Source organism: Psittacula echo (genome assembly GCF_963264785.1).
Source record: "Psittacula echo genome assembly, chromosome: 12".
NCBI lineage: Eukaryota > Metazoa > Chordata > Aves > Psittaciformes > Psittacidae > Psittacula > Psittacula echo.
Genome location: NC_137747.1, coordinates 5,402,162 through 5,419,617, shown reverse-complemented (window position 1 = coordinate 5,419,617; position 17,456 = coordinate 5,402,162). Strand labels below are relative to the sequence as shown.

Genomic DNA, 17,456 nt, shown 5'->3' with positions numbered 1-17,456 from the left:
TCCAAATGGACGCAAGTTATTAAGCAGTGTGTATAATTAAAGTCAACTCCTTGTGAATTCAGTCATTCATTTCCTTAAGGAAAATATGAAGTAATTACAACCCAAGCTAAACACAAATCAAACACTATTCTAAGTGCGATTCTGCACCGTGATTCTAGTTTATGAATGACTCCAGGGTTCTGTGGGCTTCATGCCTGTTACAGAAATGTGGCTGTGTTTTTAATTGTGTTTATAACAAATGAACAAAAGGTTCCATGACTCACTCGCTGTGCCAAGACTGCTGCTCACTCTTTGTGCTCACACACACGTGGTCTTGACGGAGTCACTCGCTCCTAAAAGAGCATCACTGGAACAGAAGAAAAGGAGAAAAATCTTGTTAATAAATCTGGCCTTGTCACTTCTTACCCCCTGAATTTTGTCTGTACCAAAACTAAACTTTACCTGCCTTAGCTGTGAATATGAGGGAGGCAATTGTTGTTCAGAACTTAAGCCAGAAACCTGTCTTACTCCTCTCTCCATCATTCCTATGGTGGGAATGTCATAGCACATACTTCCCAGTTTCAGCCAAATTTGGTAGAAAAGTGAAAGGTAAGGAGACTCTACAAATACTGTTAAAAGATGGCTCTGAGTAGAAAGACCCAGACTGGTGCCCCAGAAGAAAAGGTCTGCTGTATAATCTCAGCTGAAAAGAAACATTCTGAGTGAAAGCAAAGCACTGGAGCCAAGTGGTATAAATCCACTTGATGAAAAGGTATGTCACTCCTCTGAGAAGTTTTCGTGGCTTCTGGAGGCTCAGGACGCGAGTTCTTTTCTGCAGTGGGAAAACACAGCTTGCGAACAGGCTGCTAAAGTGATTTTGTCCACTGCTGTCTTCCCATGAGCTACTGAGTGAAGAGCAGGATGCTGGGCCAGGCACGTTCAGTGGGCTCAGGAAGGGTAGAACAGCCTCTGGGAAAGCTTTCTGGCTTAGTGAAGTGTAGGCAGGGCAGCTCTTTCATCTCATGCCAACCTTCTCTTACAGTGACACTTTCTGGCTGCTTTATTTTTGGGAAGTCACCTCATTTTTGTGATCCTCTTCTAAACTGAGAGGTGTTTTGCAGCTCAAACTCATTCATATTTCAGATCCTGGACTTAAGCAACATCCTCAGAGTTATTAACAGTGTGAGATGGATGACAGAATTAGGACAAAGTGCTCTGGTTCAACGCACTTGTAATTAAGTAGATATCCTCACCCAGCCTTCATAACTTAGGTTGGTCAGTTGGAGGACTTCTAGCCACTGGGACACAAACCGGCTCCACCTCTGGTCCTCCTTTTGTGGAAGAACAAGAAGAAGCCCTGGGGTGGCCTTGGCAGCCAAACCAGCCATATGTTTTCCTGATGTCCAGATCATCATAGTTTTGAGAGTTTTGAACTAAGAACACTTAAAACACTGCTGGTCATTGGGACTAGGGCTGACATTTCCCCCAGCTTTTTAGGAATAAATATTACAATAGTAGTTTAAAACCTGTTATTTATTGATATCAATTGCCCGTGGCTGTGCCAAATTATCTGTTTGCTGAGCCCATAAGCTAAACCTTCCTTGACTTGGATATAAGACTCCCAGGGTCTCCTGAGGGAGCAAATATCAGAGGGGGTGTCAAACTCCTAGTGGGGTTTAAACCACAAAGTCCAAGAAGTGGGAAGGCTGGGTCCTTTTCTTATTGTGCGGTTGGAATGTGTATGTGTATGTATGTATGTGGATATGAGGAAGATGTTCTTTACTGTGAGGGTGGTGAGGCACCAAAACAGGTTGCCCAAAGAAGTGGTAACTGGTTCATCCCTGGCAGTGTTCAAGGCCAGGTTGGACAGGGCTTGGGCACAACATGGTCTGGTGTGAGGCATCCCTACCTGTGGTAGAGGGGTTTGAACTAGATGATCTTAAGGCCCTTTCCAACCCAAACCGTTCTTTGATGCTATGATTCTGTGGGGGTTTTAAGCCTTCACCCCTTGCCTCAGCACAAAAGAATGAGAGGATAGAGAAAGGCCTTAGATGTGCCTGTCACAGACATGCACAGTTCCTGGGACAACTGGTGCAGCATCAGCAGTCCCATGCCTGCCCGTCCCTGGGGACCTGGGTCCGCAGAGGGGCAGTGCTGGGGTTTCATTGCCAGGCTCCTGGAGGAACAGTGCAGCAGTGAATTTCTGTATGCGTATGGACATTTCATTTAATGAGGCTCTTCTGCAAAGCACGGCAGATTGGGGAAGAGAAGAGGGCAGCATGTTCCATTTTCTTAGAAAAAAAGAAAAATGCAGAAGCAGCCATCAGATGAAGCTATTTGGATCCTGCTGCTGCAAACAAAACAGAGACATGGAAAGAATTCCGAAGAGTTGGATCTAGCTGCTGAGTAGTTCCCATGAAATGCTCTGAAAGAAAGATATTTTTATTAGTTTTATGGCACTGTAACTTTTTAATGGGTGAAAGCTAAACAATTTTTTATGGTAGTCAATCTGTTTAAAAATCACTGACAGTGGAATATGTATGTTTACCATTTGGTTTGCTCACTTTCTCTCTTGTGTCTGTGAAGGAACAAAGCTCAAAGTAATTTTCCTGGCTACATTTTAGGTGCAGAACCTTTTCTTTAGACATTTTAAAATGAAAATTTTGGCTGTTTTTTAATAGAGATAAATTATCCAAAAGGTCAAAATTTAAAATAGTCTCACAGGAACTATTTAACCTCAAATGGCACAGAAATAATATTTCACACTTTGAGTTTAAAATATGAAGATGGAGCTCATGAAGATAAGAAGCAAAATCAGTGCTTTACCAGCATTCCACCCAATCTACAAGAGGTGGTAACATCTTACTGGGGGTGGAGACCTAGTTAAACACAGACATAGCTGGGTTTCAGACCAGCCTGGAGGGAGAAAACACTTGCTGCTTTAAAGTAGTTGAGGAGTTTGGGAGCTGGGCTGGGTTGGATGATGTAGGAACTACAGGCAAGCCTAAAAACCAGCACGTGGGGTTTGGTGCTTCCCCTGCCCACACTGATGGGGTGGGAGGGAAATAGAGGGTTGTCTCCTTGGAGTGGTGGGAGGGAAGAACAGGCTTTGCAGGGGAGTGTCAGATCTGTGTTCTGGTTTTGGCATTTATAAGGAAGGAAGAGGAAGAAGGTTAGCTTTGTAGTGCCTAAATTAAGCTGCAGTTAGGCTTGAAATAGGGCTGTTGCTTCATGGAGGCTCCTAGAGCTCCTGTGCCAGGCACAGACTTATCATGAGCTGTCCTACTGCAGGCCAGAGGAAGTTTTCTGCTGTGCATCTTGAGCTCAGTGGGTAAAGAAGGGAGGCAGCCTCTGAGACTGCTGCCAGGTACCTGTTTAATAAAAATAACCTTGGGAATGATTTTTGGTCCTCTTTTAATGGTGGGGAAGAAGAAGGAAAAATTATGGGTTCAGAGGGGAGTTGGTTTGACGGTCGTATATCTGGGCATGGGTGCAAACCCTGCCTTTTGGTGTGAATGAGGAAGGACAGAGTTGAACATCAGAATGACAGAAAGCATTTCAGTGCTAAAACACCATAGTGGCCCAGAGCAGTGGGATGTGTTGGTGACTGTGGTGGGAGTTTGGAGGTGTTTCACTAACATCTCCATGGGCTGCCTGCACAGGTAGCATGTCTTGGCCCTGCTCCGCAATCAGTGGGGCTCTGTAGCTCTCACAACAATACAAATAGTTGCTAATTTTACTATTTTCTGGCTCTCCCAAGAAGAGTTGACTGACCTTTCCCAACCCTGTGGATGTACTTACTCTGTACCCATAAGAATTAACACTTTGAAATATTTTCTTCTTCCATACCATGGAAGACTTTCTGCTTAATTTGGAAAGAAAGGGTGTGATTTTATTAGTGTCTGAAGGTAGGACAAGGGGAACGAAGCAAACAGCCTGATTAGTGTCCCTGCTTATCCCAGCCATTTTCTGTCATTTCTGGTGTATTATTCAGGCTGTGATGATAGCCTGACATGTTCTGGAGCACACAGTACAAACTGGCTCTCTTTAGGTGCTCATAATTCGCACTCCATTAGGATGTCAATGTAGGGAATACTTGGCAGGATGTCAGAGCTTGCTGGGCATGAGGAGATTGAGTTCATCTCGTTAAACTGCATTCTGAAGTGACAATCCAGTATTTATATGGGCTTTTTTTTCCTCAGCAGTAGCATCCCCTCAGGAGAGCAGCATGGCTTGTTCCGAACAGAGATACTCATGTAAAAGGGTTGTGGTGCCCACCCCAACAGCCATTCTGCTCAGCATGTGCCAGGCTGCTGCAGGTGTTGGATGTTCATGCAAGGCTGTGGGAAGACTTTTCTTTTCCCCCTGTTTGCAGCTGAACAATGGAATTCTTTTATTCATCTTGGAATTGATTCATGGCACACAAATCTTAGCACACGTCTGTAGGGATTCAGCATCTGACTAAACAGAAATAAATCTTCTATTTTAAAACCCATTAGGAACAACAATGCAGTGGCAGAGTTTGAAGTGGAGAAGTTAATGTGTTGGCTCTTTGCTCAGATTATTTAAGTAGTAGGTAAAATGGTCAGTGCTTCAGCAGTCTCACAGGGTGCTGAGCTGGAGCTTCCACTGCTGCTTTTTGCCCACAGGTGTGCCAAAGACCAGCAGTTGGACTTGGGGGTCACCTTCTGGATCTCAACAGGTGATAATATGTGCAATTAGGAATAATAATATGTGTGGTTTTGGTGTTTTCCCTTCTTCATTTTCAGCCCCAAACTGACATGCATCATCTTTTCTCTGGGGCAGATCTTCATGGAGAAGAAAGCAAGAATCATCTCTGGTTTTGATCTGAAGAGTGAAGTTAGTGGCTGTGGAAAATGAAAGGGCTCGTGAGTCCATGTTTGAGGGAAAGATAGAGCAGGCAGATCCAGTGTAAATCACTGCATAGCTCAGGGTATATCTCTTTTGCAGCCAGGCAGGTCCTATCCTGCCCAGCTGATACCCCTGGTACCCCTGGATGCTGTATGCAGATGCACTCAGGATTTCAGGTATTTATCCCCCTTGTCTCTACTTGAGCTACAGCTTGCTCTGAAGGGTACATTGGCAATGCCACGTGGGTTTCTCTCTGTTTCCTTTCTGGTATTGTCAATTTTCTGTGCTTCCTAAGTGCTGGTTTCTACCTCATTTCGGAGCAAAGCAGATAATTCGCTTGCTGAGGACCCCAGGTGTGAAGCCGCAGAGCAAAGCCTGCCCAGGTCGATACCCTGCAGCATGTATGGATGCAAGTCGATGTGCACTGCTTGGTTTGGGTAAGAAAAGCAATAGATATGCAGACTCTTTGCTCAAGCTTGGACTGGTCTTTTCTGGAAAACGCAAAATGTTCCCTTTTCTAGATCTTTGCAACAGAAACAAATGAAAGTAAGCATCCAACTGATATTCCCCTTGCACCCCAACGTAAAGTTTAGGAAGGAAATAAGCTAACCAGGCTGCTTTGCCAACCCCTTGGTGCGTGGGGTAGCCTGCATCAGTGCTGTGTAGCCATGTGCTTTGGGTACTGTGTTCTATGCTTGGAAGCAGTTGGTTAATTTAAGAGCAAAGCTGATTGAGTTGAAATTCAGTCAATTCCTAATCTCAGGGTTAAATCAATATCAATTAAAGTATGGGAGGGTCCATAGCATATGCATCATGCTGGTTTCTTTTTGTGTTGGTAGCATCCAGCAAACTGAGCAAACATGGAGGAGAAAATTGAGAACAAAAAGGAACAGAGAAGGAAAGTACCAAATACCTTGGTGGGGGAAAAGTAAGCGAGAAGAGAGGAGGTAGTGTAAGGATAACAGTGAAAGACGCACACTGTCCCTCAGAAACATCAACTCAATAAGCATCTATCTTAGAGTAATTCTGTATAAGAGTAATAATTATATAATGACGACCTTGTGGTAAGCTATTGCAGAACTCACATGGATTTTTTCAAGACTTGATGGCCTCTGAGCACAGAAAAACCTGTCAGCAGCTGAAAGGGCTTTGAAGAGTTGTGTGTTAGACTGATACAGAAGAGGATGTGAGAAATGGTGACTCTTTCCTTGGGGCAGAGAAGGGGACGCTGCCACTCTTATTTACTTCGTACCTGTGAGATTAAAGCAAATACAATTCTTGGTGGCAGTCAGTTCTGCCGCAGGAGTGACATCATCCTTGAGAAGAGCTGCCTTGGCAGCTGAAAACATATTTAAGGAAGGGAACTCTCCAAAGAATGCCCTGTTCTGCGCAGGGCACTCACACGGTCACCTTACTCCTCTTTGTCCATTACTGGGTTCTCTGGAGGAAACTTTTTGTCAGTTGGTCTCAGACAGAATTAGGGGAAACATAATGAGATCCAATTAATAAAGAACAAAATAATGGGATATAATTAATATCAGTCAGGAAGGATTTAAGGAAAATGGGTCTTGTCAGACATTTTTTTTCATTGAGTTTTAGTAGAAGCAGGTATCTGGGTAAATGTGGTAAGTATTGTCAGGGTTTTGTCCTAGAACAACATGACCCTAAAAAAATATGATAGTGACAAATAGATTAAAAACTTACTTCACATTTCATAGAGCAATTGTTAAGAAAAAGTCTCAAAGGGAGGAGGATCTTTTGAAGGCCTGGTGCTATTCAGCATTTTCATTTGATTTGGAACAAGTATGAGTTTAAGCCTTACTAAATTCACAGGTGATAGGCATTTTAGAAAGACAGTAAATAGTATTGAGGGTGCAAAAGTTGTATAGAACTGTTGGGACTTTTTTCTCTCTCTCCAAGTATAATGTGTTTTCTTGCATATTGCTCAACATAGTCTTCTACAAGGTTGTACCAGCGGGACAGACAGGGACTGCACAGCAACTAAGTGAGGTGCAGTGCTGCACCAAGAGTTTACTGTGGTCTTGGGAGATGCAACCAGAAGCTGTGAAGGTGAGAGTACAAGCTGATTTTTACCTCTGCACGTGTTTTTGCACTAGAACAAAGTCTCCAGTTCTCCTGTGTGCATTCTCAAAAGGGCATTTAAAACCTGGGGAGGTCATTAAAAAGATTCAAGGGCAGGATTAAAAGATGCCAGAGTATGAGAAACGTAAAGAGCTCAGTCTGTTTAACTTGTCAGAAAAGATTGAGAGATGACTTGATTCTACACTGCAGAAGAGTTTTTATGGCGAGAACACAAAGCAGCCCTCACAGTAGAGAAGGGCATTAAAACCCTGATGGTTGAAAGCTGAAACCAGGCAAAGTTAAGTCACATCCCTAAATGTCAGGTAGTAAAATAAACTGCACGGGCAAATGGCAGATACTTCATATCTCGATATCTTGAAATCCATAGTAGATGGCTTTTAGAAGATATTCTTAGGCCAAATGTAAATTGTTTGGCTGAACAGAGCAAAATCTAAGTGCCTGTCAGCAGAGAACTTGGCAAAGTGTCTGCTGGTTCCTTCTGGTTCTTGGCGTCTGTGAGGTGATGTGTATCTTCATCCTGGATGTTTGAGCGAAAAATATCTTCTTCCCAAGGTCATCCTGAAGCAGAACCTGCTCTTCAGCTGCATATTGCACTGCGGGCCTGACCCACTGCTTACCTTTTGCCATTTACTGCTTAATTGGAAAACGTGCAGGGAATAAATCTGGAGACATGCAGAAAATGTCAATCAACTCTTACTTATTCCAGATACTGCTAGAATTAAGACAAATGTTTTTACCACAACACCCACATAGGTGCATATCATTTACCTTCTCAATATGCAAAGGTGTTGAAGCACAATATTTCAGGTAAGGGAAGAGGCACAACCCCTGTGCCATGCTCAACACTGACCAGAAAAGGTTACTAGTGGGTGACTGTGAAGTGTTTTCACTCTGCAGATGAGCCGTGCAGCTTTGTTCACATTTATTTCCTTTCTGTGCTGACCCTTTCCAGGTGTACTGCTGCTGATCTGCCCTTCTCTTCCCACTGAAGGGGTTAAAACACTGTGGTTTTATTATGTGCTGATTACAGGGAAAGTTTAACCAAAGGGTTTATATGCATAGTTTAGGAACCTATGTCGCATTTCTGATGGCGTCAGTGGTGCTTGTGCTGATCTCTTGCCCTCTTTTAGTCTCCACTCTGGCCACAGTGGTTTGGGAGCTTGTCTTTTTAGCAAAACACGCTACTCCCCTTCTATTCAAGGGAAACTTCTGGCAAAAAGAGACTGGAGGGGGAAAAGGCTGGTGAAGCCTTTCTCCAGAATAATGAGAGATGGTTTCTGAGATGCAAGAATTGCTGTGCATCTCTGTCTGGAAGGCGAGGGAGGAACAAAGGATTCCTGTCATCTCTTCCTGTCGTCATCCTTTTCAGAGTTTCTCCATTATTTTTTAATGAGAATATCCATGTCATAGCTGTAAAAGCAATGAGAAATACTAGAAAAGCACCCACTCGTAGAAAGCCAGCAGTGCAAAGCTGTGCATGGGTTGTTACAGCTCATCTTGCCCTGTGCCAGGTGAATCATCTCCAGTGCAGGACTCTGGTGCTGCCTGTTGTCTGTGGTGCTGCCTTTCCTTGTTTTTGGGGCCTTCTGCTTTATGTCCTTACCTTTGTCTCAGGAGATGGCCAGTAGAAGGCATCAAGTACCTTGGGTTGCTCTTAAGCCTTGCTCTGCCCCAGCTCTCTCATTTGTTGCCAGATGTGGATAACAGAGTCTTCTAAGTGTGAATGTCTCATTAGATTGGGGAAATAAGAGATTTTTCTAAACAGATTTTGCATAGTTGGGCAACTGGGCATTTTTGTTTCCTACATTTATGTCATGTGCTGCATGTTTGCACACCAAGGCTCTTTTAAGGACTAACCTAAAAGGCACAGAAGAATGAGTGTTCTAAGAGTGCAGGCGTGAAGGAGGGATGGACATTGATGGATGTAGATGACTAAAAGATTGTTTGTGGAGCCGAATGTGGGGCAAATTAAATGGACCATAAAAGCTTCCCACAAATCTGTGGGATGCTCTTTGAAGGGAACCTACTAACCCCATACAGCAATGAGGCATGTAGAAGGTGCGTCAAAGGCAACTGTTCTGCAGTGGTTGGGGAAATTGGTAAGGCCATTTCATGAGCTTTGCTTTTGTTGATGCCTGCATTGTTACTTTTGCCTGAAGGTTTGGATTTTGGAAGCACATTAAAAATATGTTTTATGTTTATGTGACTTCCTGATTTGTACAATGTGCTTCATACATTGCTCTAGGCACACAAACAATACAAACTGTAGTTAATGTTAACCCAGAACATGCATATTCTATCCTTTCAGCCCATGGGGACGTGCGTACACATGCTGCACCATATGTGGGGACGGCAGCTGGTACAGAGCCCTGGGGCCAACATTTTTACCCAGTTGGAAACCTCATAATACCAGAGGAAAAGGGACTTTATAGCTGTATTTGTAACAGAATTTTTGTCTTGCATTTCACAGTAGGTATAATTTGAGAAATAAAATAGAAAACATTTCTGATATCTTACTTGTTCACATCAAGATCTGAAGCAAAATGCTCTGGGAGCAATAGTTGACTGCCTTTTCTCCCCTTTTGTTCCTAAATGGGGATGGTCAAACATCTAAAGAGACGTATTTTAAGTCAAACAGCTTGCTACACAAATAAGAACATTCTGCATGGATTAGGCAAGCTCTTACAGATACCCTCATACTTCCAAAGCAGTTGGGAAAGAATTGTTTCTTTAGCATTTGGGGATCCCAAGTTCTCTAGATTCTGTAGCTGGATCATTTCTTCTCCAGGGGTGGTAGTCAAAAAGCTGGTGGGTTTCTGAGAGCACTGTGGGTCAGAGGTTTTGTTGCCTGAATCCAGGTTAATGGGGAGACATCTTTAAAGGACATAGATAATTCTGAAAACTTGCAGCAGATGTGTTTCAGGATGAATGCTGTATGTGGGATGGAATCTGGAGCTTCCGAACACCAGCTAAAGCAATTAATAGTAATGGTATTCATTACATATTCATTACATAACATGGTTTGTTCTGAGAAACAGACTGCTTGAGGTGGAGGATGAAAATAGCAGCTGTTAATTTCAGAGGGCTGAGCCTCTGAAGACTGCACCCAAGAGGAACCAGAACCTCCTGAATTCCCTTTGTGCTGTGGCTGAGGGCGAGTACGGAGGGGAATAGGCCTCTCCAGGGTTTTCCACTACTGATGCCTTTCTCGGTGCCATCAAGGAACATTTTGGCCATGTTCAACCATTCCCCTATAGCCCATCTTGGAGGGCTTCTGCCTTCCTACCACCTCTGGTGCTGCATGGCCTTTTTCTTTCCTCTGCTCCCTTGATGCTCACCAGGACTTTCGGCTCCTTGCTGCTCTGCACAGTCTGAGCAGCAGCATGGGATTTAGGAAACATTTTGAGGTATGGTCAGGCTGTATGCCTTGCCTATGCCCACGGTTACTGCTGTTCCCAAGCTGCGTAGCTCCATGTACAGCCTTTGTGCCTTGATGCACCTGCACTCAATGCATAATTCATTGGTACAAATGGTTTGAGTAGATAGGGCAGCGTGTATGTTTTGAGTGTCTGCTTGCCACTGTGAAAGGCTCTGGGAGCAATAGCTAACTGCCTTTTCTCCCCTTTTGTTCCTAGATGGGGATGGTCGAAGACTCAAAGGAGCCATCCAGAGGAGCACAGAAACTGGGCTGGCTGTTGAAATGCCCAGCCGGACTGTCCGTCAAGCCAGCCATGAGTCCATTGAGGACAGCATGAACAGCTACGGATCGGAGGGAAAGTAAGTCATGGAAAGGGAGCTGAGTAATCACTTGTGGGATGCACTGTTCCTCTTATACCTATTAATTTTCCTCCAGCATGATAGATGATGTGTTTTTCTGACTTGCCTATGCTGCAGGTGTACTGCCCATTCACTTAGAGCAGGTCTTTCTGCCTGCATAGCTGGCATATGCTTTAGCTGTTTATATACTTTTCTTTAGTGTCCTCATTATTCTGAGCTGAAGCAGACACCCATTACTTTTAGCTGCTTTGCCTTTAGAAGAATAATTCAGGATGAATAGCTGAGACTCATTACTGGTAATAAATTATAAGCCAGTAGTTTTTAATATTGCTCAATAGTTGTCCATCTCCCCTTTGTCAAAATAGCCTTTTGGTTTGGGGGGGAATGGGTGCTAAGGTGATGAGAAGGATGCAAGTAGCAAAATTACCATTTTGATATCAAAATGTATATATATATAGAAGCCTATGTATACTTTTGGTAACAAATCTTTTGTTTCATCTCAGTGTCATAAAATAATGTATTTGGAAAAGGCTTTTGATCCTGTGAAAAGTTCTCACTTCGTTGCATTGAGGTTTTATGCAAAGGAGGGGATCCTTAGGCCAGAACTCTGGGGTCTGACTTGTCTTCAGTTCTGGTTTTTATATTTCCATTACTTGCAACCATTTCTGGAGATTATAATAATTTTATTAAGGTGACCATTCATGGGACTCTTTGGAGGCAAAACCCCTTCCATATTTAAAAAAGGAGGTAATATATCTCACCAGCTTCCGTGCTTCTAGTTATAAGGCCAGAATGTTTGTACTTAAAATGTGCTCTGTTTAAGCCAAGTCCCACACTTGGCATTGTTCTGTACACTCTCTCTAGTCTTTTGTGATATTCCAAGTACACTGTACTGCTAAAATGCTGAGATAGTCCAAAGATGCTCTCAATTAATGTGATTCTGGTGTTAAATAAGTAACAGGCTGTAAATTAAGAGAGACTTTCTTTAGCTTTAGAAGTAGGCTAATCCTGGAAAGGCATCATAGATCTGTGCTGAAGGTTGGAAATAGTAATGAGGCACAGGCTGTGATAGCAGTCTTGTCACTCCAAAGCTGTGATGTACCTTATCTCTTCCATGAGCTGCTGTCTCCAGGGAAATATTCCTGCTACACCAGCACAGTCCTGTGGCTTGGATTTCTGCCTTTGCTACGAGATGGAGGGGATTAGTGATTAAGTTCAGTCCCTTGGCAATGCAGGGCAAGAATCTGCTTTCATGCAGAGTAGAATTCCTTCCTTTTTCTGTTTACATAGCTTACGCTTTTGGGATGGGATATAATTCTCTGAAAGGTCTATCATTGTCCTATCATTGCATACACTGGCTGGTTTCATTGGACTTTCCTAGAAAGAGAGTATTTCTGCCAACAAGGTACCGCACCTTTACAAGTGCTGTTTTACCCTGGAGGCAGGCGGCGTGTAGCTCTCAGCTCAGCAAAGAAAGGAAAACCCTGTCTTGCAATCCAAATGTCTGTATTAGAACAAGTCTAACATTTGGTATTCCAACCTCGAATGCTGCCGGAACATCTTCGCCAGCCCCTCTACCAGGGATGGGATGGTTTCTCATCTTACTTTTCTGGAAAGTGTGATTAAGTGGTTCCTGGCCACTTTATTCCTAGGTGGGAGAATTGATCTCTTCTGGAAAACCCCTGGGAATCACAGTTATCTGTCTTCAGTCATAAGTGATAAGCAAAAAAGGCTGAGAGTACAAAGAGCTGAGAGGGCTCTTTTCTCTTGAAACATGGTGGGAGGGGAGTTTCTTTGCTTTCTTTTCCTGCAGCAAAGAAAGGAATTGTTTGGGGAATAGCTTTGAGGGATAGAGGATAGAAATGTATTCTTCTAAATCAGATTCCTCTTGACCTCTCTCATTTATTGTAGCTCTGTTCCCAGGGAGGCAAAACGAAGATTCATATGACTGTGTTAGCTGTGGCAAGTTTATTTTCTTTTTAATGCTGGGTTTCTGACTGCTGCAGATGCCCCTTAGGTCAGAGACAATTTTCACCAGTGACTGTCAGAAACCCAGTTTTCAGCAAGACAAAAGCCCTAGTTCTTTCTGCCCGTGCATCTCTTCAGTGTACTCACACAGGGGAAAAAAATGGATTCAAAAGCTCATCTTCCAAGAGGGCTTGTTTCTCAGCGTCTCAGCGTCCGTATGTTTTCATAATCCTTTTCAATTTAAGGACTAAAAGGACAACTTCCAAAGGTGGCACACTGACATGATCAAAGATTTGGTGAAACTTTAATGCAGAATGCCTGAGTACCTGCTCTCAGTAATACAAATATGCTTTTAAAAAGCGATGCTTTCATGTTTGTTGCTACAGCTGCTCTGTGCTGGTGCAAAGTACCGCACTCAGAGAATGTTTTGTAGTGTGTGATTTTGAGGAATGCTGCTTTTCATATGAATACCACCAGAGTGCATGAAATCCAGTTGTTTTTTCTTCTCTTTATGGGGAAGCTTATTATGTAGGGATATACTTCTCCTCAGATATGCTATTCTGTCCTTCAACAAAATACAGCCTTTAGGTTTTCACCTGAAGATGAAGTACCCTGAAGATTAGCTGGTCTAAAAGATGTGTCTCCCAGAATGAATACAATAAAACTCAATGTGAGAATTTATAGAAGGGAAGGGCTGTATTTATGCTAAACACAACTGTTCTCAGTCATTCACGCTTCTTGGTATCACTCACTTGTTCTCTCGTTGCCCCATGTAGTGCTGTAGCCAGGCTTGGTTGTGTGCTGCAGAGGGGACCGGGGCCCCATCTGTCAAGCCCTCACTATGTCTTCCGAGTTGTTCTTTGCAGCAGATGGGCTCTTCAACTGGTTGTTGGTTGGTTGTTTTGGGGTTTTTTTTACGTTTTCTAGGACTGCCTGTTATTATGGAGTGATCTTTTGCCTTGAGGTCTTACTCTTTTTTGATCTTCATAGATCTTGAGCAGTGCCGTTATCTTTTTGTTTCCTTGTTTGGGGGATCTTTACGGCTACAGCCTGCCTTCAGATAGGCTATGGAAGTGATAATGCTCTCTAACCTTGTTCTCCCCCTGTTGTTGGAGGACAAGTCTGCTGCTGATAGGTTGGTTGTTTCACACACGTGGATGTTGCCATTCATAATCCATCCAGACCAATCTTAGCACCGGTTACAAACCTCTACAGCAGTGAGTGTTTTCTTCTATGTATGTACTTAAAAAATCTGCATGGGAGGGCAGTTACCCAAGTGCCTACCAGTCTCAGGACACCAAGAATACTGCAAGGATGAAATTCTGAATATAGGCATAACTTGCAAACAAACCCCTGAGATTCAGCAGAGATCTCCAGCTCCATCCTGGCTATTGCACGACCTGTGTCTTGTTTTGGCTGGGTTTTGCTGCAGCTGCACAAGGCTGTAGCACATTCAGAAAGCAATAGATTCTGGACTTGGGTATAACTTACTCTTGCCAACCTCTTTTCTTTGTGAAAATGGAGCAGAAGACTAAAATGGAACAAAAGACTGATAGCTGCCATAGGCCTTAGTAAGTGGTACTCGTCACTTCTTTGTTCTCCCTGGCTACTGCAGAGATAATTAAGTTATGGAGAGCTAAGGTGATTTTTACCTTAGAAAAGCACAGCAGGTGATGACTAGCTAAGACTTAAAGGATTGTTCTTATATTATCTGAGTCTGCCTGTCCACCAAGAAGCATCTTCTTGTTAGCCATATAATTTCTCCCATCCTGAGGGCAGCATCTGCCTGAAACCACCGCTGTGAGGAGGGCAGGAGCAGAACTCAGCTTGGCACATGTACTGCTGGCACGAGCACCTCACGCCTCTTGGCTTTGTTCTGCCTTATGCTGTTCCTAGAGGCTACAGCGTGTACCAGTTCTCTCATCTGTGCACACAGGACTGATGTGAACCAGTGCTGGGACTTGGGCAGGTAGCTTTCCCAGCCTTTCTCTGTTTCACTATGTGGCCATGTGAAAATTCACTTTCCATCACCAAAAATTTACCATCAACAATTGAGAATTACCAAAAGACCTGTTTCTTAAACACACCATTCAAGAGATCTGTGTTGTAGCTACTCACTGAACATCTCTTTTTTGGTATCCAAAGCCAAGGGACTTCTAGACTCTTTTATAGCAAATTGTCTTTAGGGCTCTCCTTTTAGAATCATAGTCCTTTTAAAAAATGTAATGAAATGTGTTGTTAATACAGTTCAGGCTATAAGGAGCCTTTTGAGATGGAAGCTGGAAAGGATATGGGGATTGCTTCTGTAATACACCAAGAAATTAGTCAACCTGTTCAGCAACAGCACATCTGCTTGTGCTTTTAAGCTTGACCAGCACGGCTCAGAAAGGATGCGACCTTGAGAGCTGTAGTTACAGCAGTAAATAGAGTGAATCCCACCTTCAGCAGCCTCTTGGGAAGAGGCAGAATAGCTCCCTGAAAGCAGGTAGCTATTTTTTATTCAGTATGTCTGAGATGAGTAGTGATTGCTAAATATGGAGCCAGCCTGGTAAGGTGGGGAAGGGAGTGGGGGAGGTCTTTGTACATAATTGACTGCATAGTTTTTATAGCCCTGTTTAGGTGGCAGAATTCATACAGCAGAAGGAATGGGGTACAGGAGTGGAGTACAGTGTGTTACCACACATCACAGTGCTAAAAATGTTATGGAAAGTGGAGTGGTCAGGAGAGAAGCAGCTGGTTGAGCAGCAGAGGTGAGGTATTGCCTATTTGTTGAGTGTGTGGGTGGGGGGGGTGTGGTGGGTTAGGCTGGGTTTGGGTCCTGCAGGGATAGGTGCTCACAGAAAACCTTTCCAGCCAAAGCGAAAGCTCCTGCAGCATTCACATCATCTTTGACAGGGTGAGGGGCTGTGTGTGCCTGACAGTGCAGGTAGATGCGTACTGCATTAATAATTCCTCATGTGCACCATAAATATTTTAGATAGGAGCAGTAGACATTAAATTAACCAGTTCTGCTTCCTCCTTAGCTGATAGATATCTGCTTGGTTTCTGCCTGTAAGATGCGATTTAAAAGACCTTAACATGCAATATGGATGAGTGTGATTGTTACACAGTACATTACTGCTCCCTGAAATTGGAGTTCTGATGGGGTTTTTTATCCTCAGATAAAAAAACTGTCAAATATGTTATCAGTCTCAGAGGAGATTTTCTCCCTCCCCTTTTCTTCTGGATGAAGGGAGTTTGTGTTGCTGCCCCTGGTTTTTAAAGACAGAGCTGGAGATCTTAGCTATGCATTAGATGTAGGTATATAGCAAGTTTGTTAGTTGAGCTGTGCAAGTCAATGAGGTTCAGTTGCATGGCTGTGTTTAGGCAACTTGCTTATTAATTGCAACATTTTGCCCCAAGATAACAGGGAAAAAAAAAAAGAAGTCTTTTAGGAAATATTTATGACAACAGAACAATCATTTCTGATCCCTGGGCCCAGACACATCCCATGTACATACTAGAAATGGTGGAACACCTCTTCAAGGTTGTGTATCACTTCTAAGGACTTTTGAGTTGATGGTGAATGGGCGGCTGTGTGGATAGTGTGAATAAATCCATGAAAAGCACAAGACAAAATGTTACCTTCTGAAAATAGCTGTTCTCTGGGGGTGCCAGGGGGTGGCTGTGTTGGAGCTGTCTGGCTTCACCGCTGTCCCACCTGGCTGAACCCACTGCAGCAAAGCAGTGCTGCTCTGCAGAGGTCAAGGTGTGCAAGTGTAGCAAAGAGGCAGTGATGGTGGTGTGGTCCAAGGGGGAGGACACAAAGGCTTCTCATAATAACCCTCCTCTTGACAGAGCTCCTCGACAGAAAGGTGTTAAACCCAGCCTGTGAATGGAGTAGATTAATACCTCACTCTACATTTCTTCTGAACACACCTGGCAGCCAGTGTTGGTACAGTCAAGACCAGTCCCTGAGTCTTGTAAGACAGAAGTAAAAAGTACTGTATCAAGGGCAAAAGAAAGGAAGTAGTCTGCTCTGTGCTTCAAACTGGTAACTCGCAAGTGGTGTTGAGGACTGATGTGCAAAGTGGAGGGACTATAAGAAGATTTAGAAGGAAAGAGGAAAGCAAAACACAGGAATAAATTCTCCAGGGAGGGATTATAAGAACAGGTTAGACAAGCAGCTGTCACAAATGATGTAAATAAGGCTGCTCTGGCCTTGGGACCAGGGTGTGGATTGGGTGACCTGTGGAGATGTTGCCTTACCATATTTCCTGTGAGTTTTGCAAGGTTGTGACAAGCCAACACTTGCAGCAGTGTAATGGTATATACCTGACATACAGATCCCAGAAGCAATTTAAAAATAGATTTAGAAAAGAGGTCAGACAAACTCTGCATGGACAGGAAAAGAAATTAATGATACATTTTCCCTAAATGTGTCTGTGCTGTTACATGCTCTGCATGCTAATGTGCAGTGAATGGCGGGTAAGGAGAGCCACGTATGCGGTACAAGAGGGATCAGCACAGGAGCTCTGAGTGTTCTTTATACCCTTTTGTATTGAAATCAGCGTTGTCCATTTAGGCATTCAAATCCTCATCGGTTTACAGGCAAACTTTGAAAAGCTAGTTCTCCATCTGAATATATATGAAGAGCAGCAGCAATCGTGCTGTGAAGGAAGCAACTGCATGATGCTTTGTATGTGAAGAAGGAGAGCACAGATCTTTACAGTGGGTACATCAGGAAATGCTGCTACCTGGAAAGAGCAGAAAAGCAA

At 43.5% G+C, this 17,456-nt stretch overlaps 1 protein-coding gene across 1 annotated transcript in view; it reads left to right on the top strand.

The window, feature by feature from the left end:
• RIMS4 (regulating synaptic membrane exocytosis 4) overlaps positions 1 to 17,456 on the top strand; it is a gene marked incomplete at both ends in the record, with an annotated part of 47,754 nt that overhangs the window by 21,313 nt on the left and 8,985 nt on the right. The window contains one exon of the mRNA XM_080628005.1: positions 10,590 to 10,731. Coding sequence (XP_080484131.1) covers positions 10,590 to 10,731 — 142 coding nt within the window. The remainder of the gene's footprint in view (positions 1 to 10,589; positions 10,732 to 17,456) is intronic.